The sequence below is a fragment of the Lithobates pipiens genome, unplaced genomic scaffold (assembly GCF_037356315.1).
Source record: "Lithobates pipiens isolate NorthernLeopardFrog02 unplaced genomic scaffold, aLitPip1_a1.2 Scaffold_13, whole genome shotgun sequence".
NCBI classification, from domain to species: Eukaryota; Metazoa; Chordata; class Amphibia; order Anura; family Ranidae; genus Lithobates; species Lithobates pipiens.
Genome location: NW_027507718.1, coordinates 271,174,866 through 271,194,674, shown reverse-complemented (window position 1 = coordinate 271,194,674; position 19,809 = coordinate 271,174,866). Strand labels below are relative to the sequence as shown.

Here is a 19,809-nt window from a genome sequence, read left to right as displayed (position 1 = left end):
CAACATCCTGGAACTTTGAGTGATCAGACTATGTATGGGTCATGGATGGGCCGACTTCGGCGCTCCTGGTACAGATCCAGTTGCACAATGCCACGGTGGTGACCTATGTCAATCACCAGGGCGGAACATAGTGTGTTGGCAGCCCTGACAGAAGCCAGCATCCTCCGGTGGGCAGAATGTCTCGGTCCGACCCTCTCCATCGTATGCAGTCTAGAAGTGGAAAACTGGCAAGTGGGTACCTCAGTCAGCTAGAGTTGGACCATGACATGGTCCCTTCACCAGGACGTTTCATTGGGTGTTTTCGATGGGGCACTCCTGAGGTAGATCCGTTGGCATCACGGTTTAATGTGGTTGTAAAGGCTTCTGTTTTTTCATCCTATGCATTAAAGTGAAAAAACAACTTGCAGTGACAAGCCCCCTCGGCCCCCCTGTTTTACTAACCTGAGTCTCAAATTTCCGTCAGCGCGTCTCCGCCGTCCCTCTCTCAACAGGTTCCTGGCTCTTCATTGGATAGATTGATAGCAGCGCAGCCATTGGCTCCCGCTGCGGTCAATCAAATCCAATGACGCGGGCGCCGGGGGCGCAGCCAAGTCCTGCATTCGGCCTCTATGGACACCAAATGCTGGACTCGGGAGCGCGCCCGCAAGGTAACCCTCTCGGGAGATCGCTTCTCCGAGGGGGTTATCTAATGCGGGGTAGAGCCGCCAAGGGACCCCAGAAATGGATGTTCGGGGCCACTCTGTGCAAAACGAGCTGCACAGTGGAGGTAAGTATGATATGTTTGTTATTTAAAAAAATGTAAAAACGATCCTTTAGTATCACTTTAACAGAACGGTACTCAGGTTTCTGGCAAGGTCACGGGATCCTCTAGTGGACACCAGAGATGTTTTGGTGGGGCCAGTATAATCTGATCTATGCCCTTCTTCTGAAGTTTCTGCTGCAGCTTTTGAGCAGGATCGAGGTCGAAGGGATTCTGGTCATTCTAGTGGCCCGGATGGCCTTATCGGTCTTGGTACGCTGACCGGGTCACCATCGTTCTATGGCGACTGCCTTTCAGGGAGAATCTACTGTCCATAGGGCCGTTCTTCCATCCTGCTTAAGTCGCTGGTTTTGAAGGCCTGGCTGTTATGAGCACGGTGCTGAAGTTACGACGCTGCTGAAGGCTAGTACGGTAAGTCTTTCTCTAGGAAGATTTACCACCTGACATGGATAGCATACATATCCTGGTGTGAGTCGCTTGGCATTTACCCTCGTTCTTTCTTTGTGGCTCGGATTTTGAACTTGGCCTTGAGTACCATCAAGGGCCAGGTGTTGGCCTTGGCGGTCTTCTTGGGAGTCCCCTGGTCTTGCACTCCCTGGTGCGTACGTTTTAATCAAGGGGTTCAACATCTGCCTCCACCGATGCCGTCTATTCTCCTGCCGTGGGATCTGCTCTTGGTGCTTTCGGTTCTACAGAAGCCTCCCTTTTGAAAATATTCAGAAGATTCCTCTGCTTACTTTGTCCCAGAAGGTGGCCTATTTTGGTGTCTATCACCTCTGCTCGCAGAGTGTAGGCGTTATCCTGTCATACACCTTACCTGGTGATCCACAAAGATGAGGTGGTTCTTCGTCATTGTTGGTTGTTCCCTCCTGTGATTTCTATTTTGACTAGGATTATTGTGTTGCCTTCCCTGTTTACCAGGTCAAAATTTCCTAAGGGATTTACCTTGCATACCCTTGATGTGTTCAGGCAATTCAGGTGCATTTGGCAGCCACAGAGTATTTTTGGAGGTCTGACTGTTTGATCACGGACGGGCCAAAACTGCGACCTTTTCTAGATGGATCCGACAGATGACTCTGGCCTATTCTATCAGGGGTTGGGTTCCTCCTTTCCCTGTTACGGCGCATTCTACTTGGGAGCTTACTGTTTTTTGGGCCTTCCGTCCTCAAGCGTCAGCTGCACTAGTTTGCAAGGTGGCCCCTTGGTCCTCGGTGTACACTTTCACAAAATTCTATGAAGTGGATGTGCTGGCATCTGAGGATGCTTTATTTGGCTGAAAGGTTTTGCAGGCTGCTGTTTAGAGGGTCTAATCCCTCTTGAGGGTGTATAATTTTTTTTTTTTTTTTTTTTTAACAAAGTGAACTTTATTTGAACAAAGAAACATACAGGTCAGCTCAAGACATACATTCCATCAATAAATTATCCATGTACATATAGCAAACCGGACATTATTACTAGATAAAGAGCATACCACAAATCTGTGCATATAATTAATCACTGTACACCGAAGTGAGCGGCGTCTGGTAGAGGAAAAAAAAAAAGAGGGGGGGAGAAAGAAGGATACGCCATGTTCCGGAGGCGTAGGGGGGGACAGTAGTGGGAGAGTGGGAGAAGGGAAAAGCAAGGGGGGGCCAGGAAATCAGGGGGGGGCCAGGTTAAGCCACAAGCCCACCCAATGTGACAGAGGGAGAGGGGGGGGGGAGTAGGAAAAAAGGGGGGGGGAAAGGGAGGATCAAAATGGGCCATCCGGGGAACAGGTAACAGTCACCAGACGCACATCCCACGCTCCCCGCCGGTGGATCCTCACTCCCCCTCTGGAACAGGAGGAGGAGTCACCACCGACAGAGAGCCCCACAAGTCTATCCAAGAGGACCAGACCTTGTCAAATTTGTGTGGGCAGTTTCTATTGATATATGTAATTTTGTACAGCGGCAAAACAGCATTCAAGGTATTTCTCCAGGCAGTGACAGTGGGCGGGAGCTCAGACCTCCATTTCAGCAACACCTCCCGTCTAGCGTAGTAAGCGGCAAAAGCCACAAATAGTCTTCCATATTTCCCCACAGTCTGGTCATCCACCACATTCAGAAGCATGAGTTCTGGCTTCAACTGCAGAGAGCCCTCAACAGCCTGATTAATGTCAGTCAAAATCTGAGCCCAAAATGTTTGTAGCTCTGGGCAGGACCACACCATATGCATAAATGTGGCCTCTTCGTTACCGCATCCAGCACATGCTGGGGATCTATCCTTATATATAAACGCCAATCTCTGCGGCGTATAATAAGTCCGATGCAGAAACTTTAGCTGAATAAAACGGTCCCTAGCCGATATCAAGGTTGATACATAGGAGGAGACACAAGACTCCCAGTCTTCTTCCCTCAGGGACGGAATATCCCTCTTCCATTTAGCGTAAAGCCGGGGCAGACTAGGCTTCCTAGAGGCAGTCAGGTGAAAGTAGATTGTGGATAGGGGGGCCATTAGAAGTTTAGCAGTTAACAACGTTTCCACCGGGTCTTTCCCAAGCGTCACCCCGTCCGGGAACTGGTGCTGAAAGGCGTTCCTCAGCTGTAGAAACCGGAAAAACATCCAGTTCGGTAGTTCAAATTTAGCTTTGAGTTCGGGGAACGTACCCAACCTACCCCCTATCACCACATGCTTTAAAGTGACTATCCCCTTTCTAGCCCACACCTGGGGGTCCGGAATACTCCGAAAGTGAGACAGACTCGGATTACCCCACAGGGGCATGTGGGGGGAGACTACCCCAGAAATCCGATGGGCCTTCCCCACCCGACTCCACACCCGGACTGTCGTACGCATCAGGGAGGTAATGCGAGGATGCGCTCCCACACCCCGGTAGGGCAAGTTGCTTAGAGCTGCGTAAGACCCCAGAATCGCAGCCTCCAGAGTCACCTCTGGGTTGTCCCTCGGCTGCGAGAACCACCACCGGGCAGTAACCAACACCGCTGCCCAGTAGTAGCGCTGGAAGTCAGGAAGGGCGAGCCCGCCCTGCCCAACCGCCAGTTGCAGGGTGGACAGTGCCAAACGCGGCACTTTGCCCAGCCACACAAAGGAGGTGATAATAGATCTTAGCTTGTTGAAGTAAGTCACCGGGATCTCGATCGGGGTGTTTCTAAAGAGGTAAAGAAACTTCGGCAGGTAGACCATCTTAATGAGGTTCACTCTCCCCACCGGGGACAGGGGCAGCGCCCTCCAGTCCATACAGCGCCTAGAGAATTGGGCCAATAGCGGTTTCAGGTTAAGCTCCATATACCGAGCCATTGGGCCACCCATCCATATCCCTAAGTATTTAAAGCTTTCCACCCAGACTAGCGAGTTCTGCAGAGTGGGCCTAGGCCCGGACGGGCTCAAAGGGAAGATTAAGGACTTCCCCCAGTTGACTTTAACACCCGAGTACGTCCCAAAGTCGTCGACCAACTGCAAAGCCGCAGGGAGTGAAGAGGAGACCTCCGTTAGATACAGAATAGTGTCATCCGCATATAAGGATATCTTCTCCTCTAACACTCCCACCCGAATGCCCCGCACCTCGGACGCATCCCGGATTTTAGTGGCCAGCGGCTCCACCGCCAGGGCGAAAAGCCCGGGCGACAGCGGGCATCCCTGTCGGGTGCCCCTTCCCAGGGGGAAGGCCCGCGAGAGGGAGTTGTTCGTACGTATACGAGCAGTCGGGGAAGCATACATCAACTGCAGCCACTGAATAAACACAGGACCAAACCCAAATTTGCGAAGGACAGCCCAGAGGTAATCCCATTCTACTGAATCAAAAGCCTTTTCGGCATCCAGGGACACCACCACCCCCGGGCTGTCCTCCCGTGCTCCATCCAAGTGTGTCAGCAATCTACGTATGTTGATGTCAGTCCCTCTGCCCGGCATGAAACCGGACTGGTCCGGGTGTACTAAAGCTGTGATCACCGTGTTCAGGCGCGCCGCCAGAACCTTCGCCAGGATTTTCAGATCCACATTCAGGAGAGATATGGGCCTGTACGAGGAACACAGTTCAGGATTCTTGCCAGGCTTAGGGAGGACTATAATAACCGCCTCTGACATGGACCCAGGGAGCACCCCGTCTCGCGCCCGCAACAGAACCTCTCTAAAGACAGGTAGAACGTCGTCCGCATAATATTTAAAAAACTCCGCAGGGAACCCGTCCGGGCCAGGCGTCTTCCCCCCCTGCAACGATTTAACTGCCCGTTGGACTTCCGACAATGTTAGGGGGGCTATCCAAAGTTTCCCTGGCCGTGTCAGTGAGACACGGCAGGTCTACTTGCGCCAGGTAGGAACTCAGTTCCTCCCCCGTATACCGAACCCTAGAGCTATAAAGCTCTTGATAGTAAGAGGCAAATCTAGCATTAATCAGAGACGGATCAGTTAGAATTTCCCCATCAGACGCCTGAATGCGCGAGATCGTTACCGGAGAAGAATGCTCCCGAGACAGCCAGGCCAACAGCCTGCCACTGCGCTCACCCTGCTCAAAAATTCTCTGGCTCTGGTGGAGCAAGCAGACTTTTGTAGCGGAGGCCCGTAAAAGTTCGACATCCCTCAGAGCTTCCCTGAAACAGGCGTAGGTCTGAGGCGATCGGTCCCTAACATAGCTAGACTCCAATAGGAGGACTCTGTCCTCAGCTTCCTGAAGGTCCCTCCCGATTGCCCTGCGAACCCCACCAATGCGAGCCTGCAAGTGCCCACGCATACACACTTTGAAGGCATCCCACGTATCCGGAATGGGCACCTCCCTATCTCGCGTGCTCCAGAAGTCAGCAATATCTGCCCTGCCCGGTACAGTTATCCGCGGGTCAGCAAGCCAGAATCTGGAGAGGCGCCAAAGGCTCTCTGAGGGGGGACAAGACAATTCCAGCGTCAGGGAGACCGGGGCATGGTCCGAGATCCCCCTGGGTAAGATGGAGATCCCCCGCACCCTGGATAAGACAGGACCCCCCGAGTACACCAGGTCTATTCTGGAGAAAGTCTTGTAGGTCGCTGAGTGACAGGTGTAAGCCCTCAGCTGGGGATGTCGCCAACGCCAAACGTCAGTGAGGTTAAACACCTCGGCCCACGCCCCCAGCGCCGAGGCGGCGCTCGAGGCCTGCGACATTCTGTCCACTGCGGGGTCCGGGACCATGTTGAAGTCCCCCATCAGCAGGATATTGTCCGTGCCATATTGCGTTAGTTTCGTCACAATCTGGTACAGCAATGACACCGAGGCAGGTATAACCCCACCAACACCACCTCCAGGGACATAATACTGGCATGGACAATGACAAACCTCCCCATGGGGTCTACCTCCAGGGCCAATAGTTGGAAAGAAAGAGATTTGCGGATAAGTATACTCACTCCCCTCGCTAGATTCGAGTAGGTTGAATGATAGGAGTGCCCTACCCAATTTCTGCGCAAACTCAGAACTCTGCTGCCTATTAGGTGTGTCTCTTGCAAAATACAGACGTGGGGAGAGTGCTTCTGCAAAAACTGGAACACCAGCGACCTCTTAACCTTAGAGTTCAGTCCCCTGGTGTTCCAGGATATAATTTTACAGGAAGACAGAGCACTACATACCACTTCACAAGGTCAGGCCGAGCTCCCGCCACACCGCCATCTCGTGGCCGCACCAGTACAGTATCAATGGAAGACAGAAAACAATAATGACATTTAACAAGCTGACTCATACAAACTTCAACATGTTGGAATAAAACAATAACCCCAACCCCAATCCCCCCTCCCCCCACCCCGCCACCCCCCACCCAACCCGGAGGGGGCTTCACTCCCAAACCAAAAAGGGACAACAGGCCCCCGTGGGGACGTGCACTGCAAGAGGGCACCAGAGACCCGTCCTCTGGAGAACAGTACATGGAGCGGGTATCGGAGTCCGGCAAGTCATTACAAACTAATCTCCCGGCCAAGGCCGGGGGCACGTAACTTAGAGGCCAAACCTGACAGGGGAGGTGGAATGGCAAGAGGGCCGCCCGCCCCCAACACAGTCAACTCGGGCAGAACCCACGGATCCGAGAGGCCGGGGGCACCCCAACATCACAGGGGCCCCAGGGACCATCCGGCTCAACCCAGCAGGGGTCCAATGTCAGAGATCCAGCAAGCCCCTTCAGGATCTAACCAAGGCCAGGCTACCCCACACCCCGGGACAATCAGCACAGTTCCCAACCCACCAGAACCCCCAGAGAAGCAGGATAACCGGGGATGCCCACGCAACCGTCAGGGCGGCCAGCAGACACTACGTGCCGGCTAGACAAAAATGGGGGGGGGGGGAGCAGCCGGGCGAGGGCGGTAAGGCGGCCCATTTGGGATCACCGTACTTCAGGATACCGGCCATGTCCAGTTCCAAAGTCCAACGGGGCCGGAGTCAAAAGTCAGCCGAGCCGGGGGCCTACTCCGACAGGGAGGGGGGGAGGGAGGTGATCCACCATAGAATACTGGCCCGATCGGGCCGCCGGTCCACAGGATCCTAGCGATTGGCCCCCCCGCCCCCCCCCAAAAAAACCCACCCCCCCCCAAAAAAACCACCCCCCAAACAAGTAAAAAAGAAAAACAGGATAAGGTCAAGTGGCCAACTGAGTGGCAGCAAGGTCAGGTCACTGGTAAATTAATGCCGCTGCACCGTTTCAATCCAGGAGGAGGCCTCCTCCGGGGAAGTAAAGAATCTCACCCGCTCCCCATCCTCCACCCGCAGTCGGGCCGGGAAAAGCATGCTGTATTTCAAGCCCTTGGAACGCAGCTTGGCTCGGACCCCATCAAAGGACTTGCGCTGACGTTGCGTTTCCACGGTGTAGTCCGGGAAGATCATTAGCCGTGCGTTTTCAAACTTCAGCTCCTGGACCCCTCTAGCCTCCCGCAGCACCACATCTCGATCTTTATAATGCAGAAGTTTAAAAATAAAGGTGCGAGGGGGAGCGCCCGGTGGGCCTCTGGTAGCCGGCATACGGTGGGCTCTCTCCACTGTAAAGAAGGGGGAGAACTGGGCCCTTGGTAGCAGTTCTTTAAGCAGCCTTTCTATGAATGAAACAGGGTCAGTACCTTCAGAACCCTCCGGAAGGCCGACGACGCGCAGATTGTTGCGCTGGTTCCGGTTCTCGGCATCCTCCGCACGGGACTCCAGGGCCTTGACTCTGATTTTCAGGGTATGGATGTCACCGGCATGGTCCCGTACCGCATCCTCCGTTGCGGACACCCGCTGCTCCACCTCCGCAACTCTGCCGCGGAAGGAGTCCAAATCGCGGCGAATAAAGTCCACGTTGGTCTGCAGGTGATCCATTTTGTCCATCAGTGCTGCCTGACCCGTGGCTATGGTTTGTAGAGCTGCAGCGATGTCCGCCGCGGCCGCAGGAGGAGCGTCCGCGGCCTCCGTCTGAGACGCCATGTGACTCGAGGATTCGGCCCGGCCGCCCGCCGGGGCCCTGTCTCGTACGGCGGTAGGCTGCGAAAATCTCCGTGAGCGGCCGCCGGGCATGACCCGGGAGTCCCCGCTGCCGTCGGAACACACACCGCCACTCAGGGCCACACCAATGCCGCCTAACAAGCAGGATAAGTGGCCGGACTCCGGGAGCTCTGTTACTGAGCGTCCTCTCCCAGCGCCATCTTGGACACGCCCCCCGAGGGTGTATTATTTAGGTTGGGCTCCAGTTGTTCAGTGTTGAGCTCCTATTACCTGGTTGGCTCTTCTGTTAGCCTAGTTTTTTTTTTTTTTTTTTGTCCCACCCCTCATGTTTGACATTGCTTTGGGGCGTCCCTATGGTTCTGAAGAATCGATTGTTGTCTGTCAATGAACCAAAGTGAAAATGGGATTTTTTTGACTTGCTGTAAAATCCATTTCTCGGAGTTCAATGATAAACACAGCACCCACCCATCTAAGGAGTTTTGATACTTCTAACACTGCTACTAAACTGAAGGCCTATAGCAGAGGGGGCTAGAGGGTGGGTGTATACTATCTAGGACTGCCAATAGGCAAGTCTTGTGGGCAGTCAAGTCCTTTATTTATTTTTTCTGCCTAGGCAAAGCCAAGTCTTGTTTTGTTTTTATTTTTTTCTGCCTCGTGTCTTACTACTGTAGGGGGCGATATAACCCTATGGTTCTGAATAATGCAGTGCTGTGTTTGTCAATGAACTCAGAAAAATGTATTTTACGGTAAGTCAAAAATCCAATTTTTCTTTCACTGTAGGAGAGTATAACAAATCTTTGGCGATGTGCATGACCAATGCGGTTAAACAATGTATACCCTGTCACTGGCGTTCTATTGACACCGCCATGATACGGTAGTGGTTCCGCAGGGGCAATAACATGGAGGAGATGGAAAAACTGTTCCACGCAGCCCAGGATGTCTAGGTTCACCAACACGTGTTTTTTCTGGGTGGGCTTTAAGACCTCAGTCAATTGCTTTTGTGTACAAACTTAGTGAATACATATGATGGCCTTCAGTGCCACAAACCTAAACTGTTTCAGGCAAATCTAATTTAAATGGTGCATAAATGTAAATGTATTTAGTTTGGATTAGGGCTTTCTCCGAACCTGACGTCATTAAAGTAGAATTCCAGCCTAAAGCAGGTCATAGACCATTCAAATCTCAGCCGGTTTCTGCTGAACTGGCTGAGATTTGAATAGTCTCTAGCCGGTTTTAGGCTGGATTTGAACCATGTGTGGGCAGGCTGAATGTACCAAGTTGATTTGATTAACTTGGGTACAACCAGCCTTCCTGATTCACCTGCAATTACTGCTAACGGCTGCTATGGCCGCCAACAAGAATTACGGCATTCCATGACCTCCTCCTGAGTCAATACAATATCTCAGAGAGCAGGATTCCCCTGTCAGCACTGTCAAGTGTTGATGGCGGAATCGTGCATATTTCTTTCCTGAATAAAAACCACATGCTTGGTTTTTATCCCTCTGTGTACAGAGCTGGCCCTAGGCTGTGTGTTGTGTTAGTAGAAATCTGTTGAACACAGCACCCTTCAGATCAGTATGTTATAACAGCACCATTAACAAATTCTTCCTATTTCTCACATGCTTGGCTATCCGTGAGAATCAAACCTGATAATTAGGCTTTGGTTTTAAATGTTACTGGCCATATAGCTTGTAAATCTGTACTTGCAAACCTGTTGCACTCTTCTTTCCTCACTGAATAAAATAGTTTGGGTTTGGAACACAATTATTTTTATTATTTATACAGGATTTATATAAAGTGAAAAGTTAACGCAGCGCTTTACAATATAAAAGTGAGGCTATTGCCCTACAACACAATAAAATTTAAGATGGCCCTGCTCAGAAGAACTTAGGCCGCGTACACACGCGCGGACTGTTCGCCCAACTTTGTCCGTCCAACAGTTTCGGCAAACAGTCCGCTCAAACTTAGCATGGACGGACATGGCCACACACGACGGACGAACAGTTTGCTGAAACCGTGCGCGATGACGTGAACGGCACGTACGACGGGACGAAAAATACGACGTCCTATACACTGCATTATAGCTTTCGGCGTGAAAATCCTTTCTGAGCATGCGCGCAACTTTGTTTGACGAACAAGCCTACACACGGGCGGACTGTTCGCTCAAACAAGGTTTCAGCGGACAGTTTTTTTCGGAAATTCCGAAAAACCTTGTCCGTCCAACTGTCCGCTGAAAGCCCACACACGAGCGGACTGTCCGCCCAAACACTGTTCAGCGGACAAAGTTGGGCGAACAGTCCGCCCGTGTGTACGCGGCCTCAGTCTAAGAAGTCTTAAGTATACATTTTGCTCTCAGCCTGCATCCAGTTCTCTCCTCGAAAGCTATAATGAATAATTCTAAGTTGATCTCTCCTTTTTTTTTTTTTTGTATCTGAAAATACAGATATTTGTACCTCATTGTAGAGTTTAAAAAGTACTGATGTATCAATGAAACCATTTCTTGGTTCTCTGTTCCAGAAATTGGAAATGCATATGCGGTATTAAGTAATCCAGAGAAACGTAAGCAATATGACCTGTCTGGATGTGAGGAACGCACGAATACCAACCACAGAAATGGCGGCTTTGATTATCACCGAGGATTTGAGGCAGATATAACTCCTGAAGATCTCTTTAACATGTTCTTTGGAGGAGGCTTCCCTTCAGGTAAAACTATTAAAATTATGTGATTTCATGCTACAAACTGCTTTGATCACTTGTATTTCTGCAGGTTGAAAGTGTGAGGGAGTTGCTTTCATGGTCATCGCAATCGCAACCTGTACACACTAATTAAAAAAATAAAAATAAATCAAATAGCTCTGTGTTTTTCCGTTTTTGTTTTTGCGGCAGTGACATAAGATTTAAATGTAAAACTGATATTTAAGTGTGCTTGTCATTGAATGAATGACAATGGAGGTAGTGTTTTTGTTAGCTGAGCCAATATAATAAATGTACCCTTTTCACTAAAGGTTAGTGGCAACAATGGAATGACTTTGAATACTACTGTTTAACTTTAGCTACATTTATGGTACATACAGTGGCTACTACCTCAATTGTATTAGGTTGCCAATCACAGCTAAAAAGCCCTAGGTATGTTTATAGCCTTTTTCTAGAGAAAGATTTGTAGCTTAAAGTTTTTTTTTTTTTTTTTTTTCTTTCTTTTCCTGATCAGCAAATGTTCGTACATATTCGAATGGACGCACAACATATAGCCAGCACCAGCACCAGCATCATAGTGGTCATGACAGGGAAGATGAAAGAGGGGATGTAAGTATGACTAATTTATTGAACTCTTGGATCATTTTATTTTTTTTTTTTCTTTTTTAAAGGTGTTTTGTTAATACAAAACTTAAATATTAGTGCCGTTCACACCGAGCACGCACAGGAATTCACACATTCTCATAAAAGTGGTTGTAAACCCCCCAAAAAAAAAAATCTGCACGACAAAGGCATAATGAGCTAGTATGCATAAGCATACTAGCTCATTATGAATTACTTACCTGAGATTCAAGCCACCGCAGCAGTCCTCGTTCACCACTCTTGCGGCCAAAATCTCTCCCAGGGGTTACTTCTGGGTATCGCGGCTCCAGTGTTGTAATTGGCCGGAGCTGCGATGACGTCGCTCCCGTGCATGTGAGCGGGAGCCGCTAGTAACGGCACAGTCTGTTTGCTTAAGTGCACACGTGCCGATGACATCGGCACATGCAAATACAGTGATATCTCCTAAACTGGGCAGGTTTAGGTGATATCCAGTGTAGCTACAGGTAAGCCTAATTTATAGGCTTGCCTGTAGTAAAAAGTGGTTGTAAAGGGTTTACATCCACTTTAAACCCCCACACGTTCCTGTGTGATGTTGTTTTGATAGCCTATTTGAATGGGCTGCAAGATGTACTGAACCCAAAAAAATAATAATAATAATAATAAAAAAAAAGTGCATCGTATCACCTGGTACTAAGGTTTCATGCGTTTCATGCTCATGGAGGGACACGGAGCAGATGGGAGCATGTGAGTATGGTTGACACAGGCATTCCCAGGCAAACATTTACTGAGCCTTGATAGCAGCGGCAGTTGCTGGACTATATTGCTCAGCAGTGGGTGCATTTCTGGTAGTACCTCTGCATTTTGTGCTTGGCACTATGGGCAGAAGGGGAGTTACAAATAGCAGGAAGTTTTTTTTTCCTCAATCATAAGTGGATTCGAGGAAAGATTAATGGCCTTAATCGCATCTTCACAAAGTGGAAGAAAATGCATTAGGTCTCAGTCTACCAACCAGGACCCTCAAACAGAGGAACTCCGGGAAATGGGACACAAATCCCCCTCAGAGCAACGGGATGTGACTGATGACTCCTTCTGAGGAGCTCTCTTCGGCTTCACAGAAATGGTCCGCTTCACATTTAATTTACCCGTAACTGAGCTGGTTGAAAACCCCACTACTTGTTTGGGTTCACTGAAGCGTCCTCAAACTGCGCATGCCTTTCCCATTTTTTTTTCCCCCTCCTAAAAAGTTTTTAACACTTTATCCTATGGAGGAAAAATTCACGAAGATGTCGGTATACCCCACAATTGACGCCATTATATCCTCTGGGAATAAAAGTCTGACTTGTCCTGTTGACAACGCTCAAATGCTTAGGGATCCAACTGATAAATTGGAATTCCTGTTAAACATTATTTTTTTTTGGCAGGTTTAGTAGCCCAACCTGCAGTGGTGGCAATTGGGGTATATCAATCCTTGAGAGACCATTTGAAACAGGTGCGCAAGGTTTTCCCTCAACAGCAGGCCCGGGGGTTAGCCAACCTGCAAGCGGTTTTGTGTTTTGCAGTTGACACAATCAGATTCTATCCTCCAGACCTCTTGCCTTAATCTTGGGTTGGTGCATATGCCTAGAATCTTATGGTTGAAAAATCAGTCAGCCGAAACGCCATGTAAAAAGCTCCTGGCTGGTTTTCCCTTCTGTGGGAAGGCTGTTTGGGGAGGATTTGGACAATTATATCCAAATAATCTCTAGTGGGAAAAGTACGCTTTTGCCAGTTAAGAAAAGGGGTAAACGTCCCTCATTTAAACTGGCTCTTTCTCCAGTGACAGGTGCATCGGCCACCAGGCAGTCATGAGGGCCTCCACCGTCAGGCTTAAGAGAGAAAACTTTGTCCACCCCAGAGACAAAAGAAATCCTGGGGGAGGAAACCTACCACACAGAACGCTAAGGCCTCTTTATGAAGGGCTCGTTCAAGTGGGGGGAAGACCGCTACAGTTCTCAAGGTTCTGGCAGGAGGATTTTCAGGACAGATGGGTGGTCTCCACAATAACTCCAGGTTACAAACTAGAGTTCAGAGAATTTCTGTCTCCTCGTTTTCTTAGATCAAATGTTCCTAAAGATAAATAAGTCTCTCTTTGAAGCTTTGGAGTGACTTTTGCCACAAAAAGTTATCGATTCAAACCTTTTCACTGTGCCAAAGCCAAATGGAGATGTCCGACCCATTCTAGATCTCAAAGATCTAAACCGGTTCCTAAAAATTTGATCTTTTCACATGGAATCAGTCCAATCAGTAGTCTCCATCCTACAAGGAGAACGTCTGGCATCAATAGACATTAAGGATGCATACCTACATGTACCCATTTTCCCCGCTCATCAGAAATATCTGCATCTTGAAGTGGAAAAACGTAATTTTCTTTTCTTAGATCAGGGGACACAGAGCCATAGTAATTACTATGTTGGTTATATCGGACCGACGGGTGCCTTCACACTGGCATGCCCCTAAAGGCTTGTACTCCCCTATATAACCCCTTCCATTACTGGGAGTCCTCAGTTTTTTTTTTCTCCAGTGTCTAAGGTGTTAGTCATGAGTAAAGATGTGCTGTGCTGAGCTCCACAGGTAGTAATCCTTGATGAGGGCTAGCCATGCTGACCGGATCTGTTCTGATGTCTTTTCATGGGCTAAATGAATGGTACCTGGGCCTCGTGTCCGAAGAAACGAGGTTTTGCTTGCGAGCGCTTCTCTTTAGAGACCTGGGCCCGGGATCCAGTACTTTTTTGGTAGTGAGGCCATAAAGTTTTTACTGACAGGGTGCTGTCGCAGGTCCAGGATTGTGGGATAACTTAAGAGTTCCCCGGTTCCTGAAGAATTTGGAGCCTACCGTGAAGGGTGAAGATTGGGTTTTTATCTTTGATAAAACCCTGCTGCAAGGATAAGGTAAGGGAGACTTTTTCTCAGGAATTTCTCCTTCTGTGTATAGTGTTGTCATGCCTATGTGTCACCACTGGGGGCTGTATTGAGCACTCACCGTCCTGACTCTGGAAACAGCAGAAGCCTTCATTCTCCTGTCCTCTAGCTGGAACAGACCATCTGGTAAGAAAAGGGAGTCTAGTCTCTTCCTGTGCCCCCAGATTGGCTTTATTCTCCTTCGGGGGACATGCCAGAACAGTTGCCTCTTTTGTTTTGAAAAAAAAAATTTTTTTTTTTTCAAAGGGCAGACCTCGACTGCGCAGCGAAGGATTTACCCCCGCCATGCTTACAGGTCCACAGGACGCCGCTAAGAGCGGGAAAACGCCTTCCTTAAAAGGAAGGAGGGTGTAATTCGCGGGGGGGAGGGGGCGTGGCTAACGGCGTCAGACGTCGGCCACACATGGAAGAAGCTGTCTCAGCGCTGTGTATGGGAAAGCTACTGCTGGCTGTGGAGGGACAAAGCAGGTGGATGGCTTGGGCAGGTTAGCGTACACAGGCCTACTCCTTTGACACATTATACTTTACTGTAGCTAGGGTTAATAGCAGCTAATGGTGCTGAACTATAGCCTAGCTATGTACATTATTTTGCATAGTGCCTCTGCTTTATGCCTCAGGCTATGAATGGTAATGAGACCAGGGACTTCTCCAAAAGGTCATTTGTTTGCACTGTAAACTAAATGCATTTCCAAAAGAATGTCATCCTCCTCTGAGAGGGATACGGCTAGTCAAATTGAGGGGTAGAACACTGAAGTATATATCATACTAATGGGTTTGTTTCTTCTACCATTTAAAAGTTTGAAAATAAGATTAATGCTATGCTATGATGTCTCTCCATAGTAGGACTAAACATATTATAGCAGATTCCCATCTAGTCCTCAGGGCCCTTTTATTGAGGTGCGGGAGGCTGGGGATCAGGTAGATCTTCCCAAAATATTGGAAGATACTTATTTATCCTATTCGGTGGATACTAAGATGGTAGGAGTAGCATCACATTTCGGGTGCTTGTGTACTCCCTTACTTAACGCTTTTGTTGCCTGCAGCACAAGCTCTTGAGGTATCTACCTCTAATTGGGTTCATTAGAACCTCCCCCACCTGGGCAATTGATGCTGCAATCACCTCAGTGAGCAGAGTCTAACATGTCCGGTGGATAATGCACTGATGTTAAAGGATCAACAAATTAAAATTGGAACTTCCTATTTAAGACTAGATGCCTTTTGCAGTTCAGTAGCGCAGCTGGTTCTTGCTGCAATTGGTGTATCTCAGTCCATTAACCCTTTAATGTCTGCTCCACCATTTTGGTAAAGCACATTTTGAGTCACGCTAACTCCTTGAAAAATGTGGACTCCAAAGGGTTAAGGAACAGTTTGTGGAGATATCTGAAATTCTGCCTAATCAGCAGGCCCCCGGCAATGGGCTGGTGTATCTGACGCACTAAGTCTCACAGTAGATGCTATGAAAGACTCTATAATTTAAGCCTCATGGTTTATGTTTGGACTAGTGCATTCTCGCAGAGTTCTGTGGCTGAAATATTGGTCAGCCGAAGCACCATGTGAAAGCTATTAGTCAGTTTGTTTCCCTTCCTGGGGTACGGCTATTTAGAGTGGATAAGTACATCCAAAAGACCTCTAATAGGGTGAAGCTCTCTTTACCAGTAAAAAGAGGTTCAAACATTTCTCCTTTTTATCGTGCTGCCTCTCCTATGCCTGGGGCATCTGCCTCTGGGCAGTCTTGCAGGCCTCGACCATCAGGTTCAAGGGAAAGTCCCCAGGGGTAGCACCAGGATCCTGGGGCAGAAAGCCCACAAAGCAGAATGCTAAAGCCTTCTTATGAAGGGGCACCCCCACTCGTTCGGGTGAGGGGAAAGGTCCTGCGACTCTCAAGATCTGGCAGGAACAATGTCAGGACAGATGGCTTTCTGCAATTTTTTTCTCTAGGTTACGACTAGAGTTTCCGAGAGCCCAGATGGCTCAGTTGGTAGAGCATCAGACTTTTAATCTGAGGGTTCGGGTCACTGTTTGGGTGCCACCTGTGGGGTCCTTGGGCTGCTGATGGGGCAGTCTTTATGCAAGAGTTTCCGTCTCCTTTGAGAATGTTCCTAAGGATCCAGAAAAAAAAAAGGTCTCTCTTTCTGGCCTTTGGATCAGCTGTTATCCCAGTCGATGATATCAGAGGTTTCCTTAGTGGAACAGGGGGTTTTGGCCTGAAACCGTTTAGGGTTCCAGAACCAAACAGAGGTAAGACCCATTCTAGAGCTCGAAGATCTGAATTGGCACTTAGACATCCGATCCTTTCATAATTCGATCGGCTGTGTCCATCCTGCAAGGAGGGGAGTTGCATATCTCCATGTGCCAAATTTTCCCGCTTACTAGAAATGTCTGCGGTTTGAAATATAACTTTTTTTTTCAGTTGTGGCACTGGCATTCGGCTTAGCCACAACACAAGTGTTCTGAAAGATTCTGGCACCTCCTTTAGCCAGGTTAGGGGCTCAAGGCATAGCGGTCCTAGCCTGTTCATCTTCATCTACTTTTAATAGATCATTCAGTCTCAGGTCTAAAACCAGAGTCTGATCTCAGCCGTAAAAATCTGAAATCTCTAGGTTGGATTCTCAACCTAGGAAGATTCTCCTTAAAACCATGAAGAAGATTATGGTACTCGGGGGCTAGTTATAGATACCATACAGAAGAAGGTATTCTTAACCCAGACGAGAATCAGTTCCATTGTAGGACTAATTCAATTTATCAGGACAAAGGAAAATTCCTTCATTTGGCTGCAAGAGATTTTTAGGGGAAATGGTGGCCTCCTTTAAGGCCGTCCCTTACGCGCAGTTTTACTCAAGGACTGCTTCAAGACACCATCCTGTTGGTCTGGAATAAAGAAGATTCAGGCCTTGTTTGTTTCCAATACGCTTGACTCCCAACGTAGGTGCGAGCCTAAATTGATGGTGGTTATCCAGCAAGACGGAAAATCTTTATCCTGGAAGGTGTTAACAACAGATGCCAGCCTTCTAGGCTGGGGAGCAGCCCTGGAAGAAGATTCTGTCCAGGGGAGATGGACCAGGTTAGAGGACCTTGCCTATAAACTTTTTTGGAAGTTTCAGGCAGTACATGTGGCCCTAGAATCTTGGCGGTCAGACTACGCCACTGTCCTGACAGGATTCAGTCTGACAGGGCCACGGTGGTGGCTTACATCGATCACCAGGGGAGGCATGAGAAATCGTGCAGCCCAAAAAGTGGGTAAATAATGTTCTAGCTTTGGCAAAACACAACACTCCTTGCCTATCGGTAATTCTAATTTTTCAGGCGTACTACTTGAGATGCCAATAATTATTTCCAGGAGAATGATCTCTTTACCCCGACATCTTCCTAGCAATATGTCAGAAGATGGGGTATTCCGGACATTCTATACCTATTCGCGTACAGATTCATTAACAAGGTCGACAACTTTGTCGAACAACAAGGGGTCCACTAGCAGGCGGAACAGATGCACTAGTCTTCCCAGGGTATCAGTTTTCTCTGATCTATGCATTTCCTCCAGTTCTGCTACTTCCGTGCCTTCTCTGCAAGATCAAGCAGGAACAAAGAGAGAGGTGATTCTGGCGGACCCAGCGGGTCCCGGAAGATCATAAAGATAGCAGTAGAAGGCCATTATAGCCAGACCTTCTTGCACAAGGTCCGGTACTTCATCCTACCTTACGGACAAAAAGTTTAACAGGCTTGACTGTTGAATCCCACTCTATAAAAGATTGTGGGTGATCTTCTACGGTAGTGTCTACTTTGACTAATGCCAGGAAGCCGGCTTCCAGAGTCACTTACTTTAGACTCTGGAAGGCATAGGTTTCTTGGTGTGGATCCAGGGGTTGGCACCCCAGGAAGTATATCAATAGGCAGGATTCCTATTGCATATGGGATCTGAAATTAAGCTGGCCTTGACTTCTATCAAGAGCCAGATCCAGGCCTTGTCAGTGTTTATTCCTATGGCCTCTTGCTTCCCACTCTTGGTGCGTAGCTTATTCAGGGGGTAACATGGCTTATTCCCCCTATCAAGGCACCTCTAAATCCTTGGGATTTAAATTTTGGTCTTATTGGTTTTGCCATATCAGCTGTTTGAACCTTACGAGAAGTTCCCTTGGTTCTGTGACAGGAAAGATAATATTTTCTGCTTACCATTTCTTCTGCTAGAAGAGTATCGGAACTAACGGCTCTGTATTGTAAGAGCCATATTTCATCATGCATAAGGATGAGGTGGTTTTATGTCCTCATCCTGAATTCTTACCAAAGGTGGTAACAGGTTTTCATTTAAACCAAGATATTATTCTTTTTCCCCACAGCCTTTATCTGGGGAAGAGAGAACACTACATTCTCTTGATGTAGTAAGAGCGATCAGAGTATAATTAAAGGCGACCGCTCAGGTTCGCAAAACACAGGTTTTATTTGTACTGCCAGAGGGTCCAAGATGTGGACAAGCAGCATCAAGATCCACTATTTTCCAAATGGATTCCTCAAGTGATCAAGCTTCAGCGTAAAGAAGAAAATTCTTCCTTCTCATATTAAGAGCACACTCATCCAGGGCGATTAGTGCCTCTTGGGTGGTACATCATCAGGCCTCTATGGCTCAGATCTGTAAGGCCGCAACTTGGTCTTTGGTTCATACGTTTATCCAATTTGATCAAATCGATATTAAAGTGGATGTAAACCCAATGTCATCCTTTCTACACTACTGCCATAGGGGTTATCTATAAGGATACACATGCCTCCTGCATGTATCTTTACCTGTCAAATGTCAGCTATGAGACTAATATCTCTGCTATGAGACCCAAAAAACTGCAGATTCTGTGGGTGGGTTTGTTGTCTGGAGATTGGTGGGTGGAGTCGTGATGTCACTAGACTCCCCACCCACCTCTACCCTCCCCTTGTCACTATGCATATTGTCCTGTGTGTTTCTTACACTGAACTTCTGCTATGATCTCTAACATCCAGTGAAAAGACAGGAAAGTAACCACATGACTTCAGCATGCCCAATCATGCTGAGGTGGGGAACATCCAATTCTGGCAGAGCAACAGAAGAAAGGAGTGGGAGGGAATTAAAAAATAATGCATGTCTCTTAGGCTAGTGCACAAGATATGTAAATCACCTGTCACTCACAGCAAGGGGGAGGATTTGACAAAGTTTTTTTCTCTGTTTGTCAAGATTTATCTGACTGAACAATAGATGATTCCTCAGAGATGATGGATTAACTCTTTGTGGCAAGACTGGGCTCAAATGATAGGAAATCTTATACTCTACGTTGCTATGGGACATCCCATATAGTTATTACTATGGCTCTGTGTCCCCTGATGTAAGAAAAGAAAATAGGATTTTTAAAACGGCTTACCTGTAAAATCCTTTTCTTTGATG

The 19,809-nt window shown here is 48.2% G+C and overlaps 1 protein-coding gene across 1 annotated transcript in view; it reads left to right on the top strand.

The window, feature by feature from the left end:
- The window catches only part of DNAJB14 (DnaJ heat shock protein family (Hsp40) member B14), a 79,366-nt gene that overhangs the window by 43,762 nt on the left and 15,795 nt on the right, over window positions 1-19,809 (top strand). The window contains exons 4-5 of the mRNA XM_077476621.1: window positions 10,674-10,859; window positions 11,365-11,459. Coding sequence (XP_077332747.1) covers window positions 10,674-10,859; window positions 11,365-11,459 — 281 coding nt within the window. The remainder of the gene's footprint in view (window positions 1-10,673; window positions 10,860-11,364; window positions 11,460-19,809) is intronic.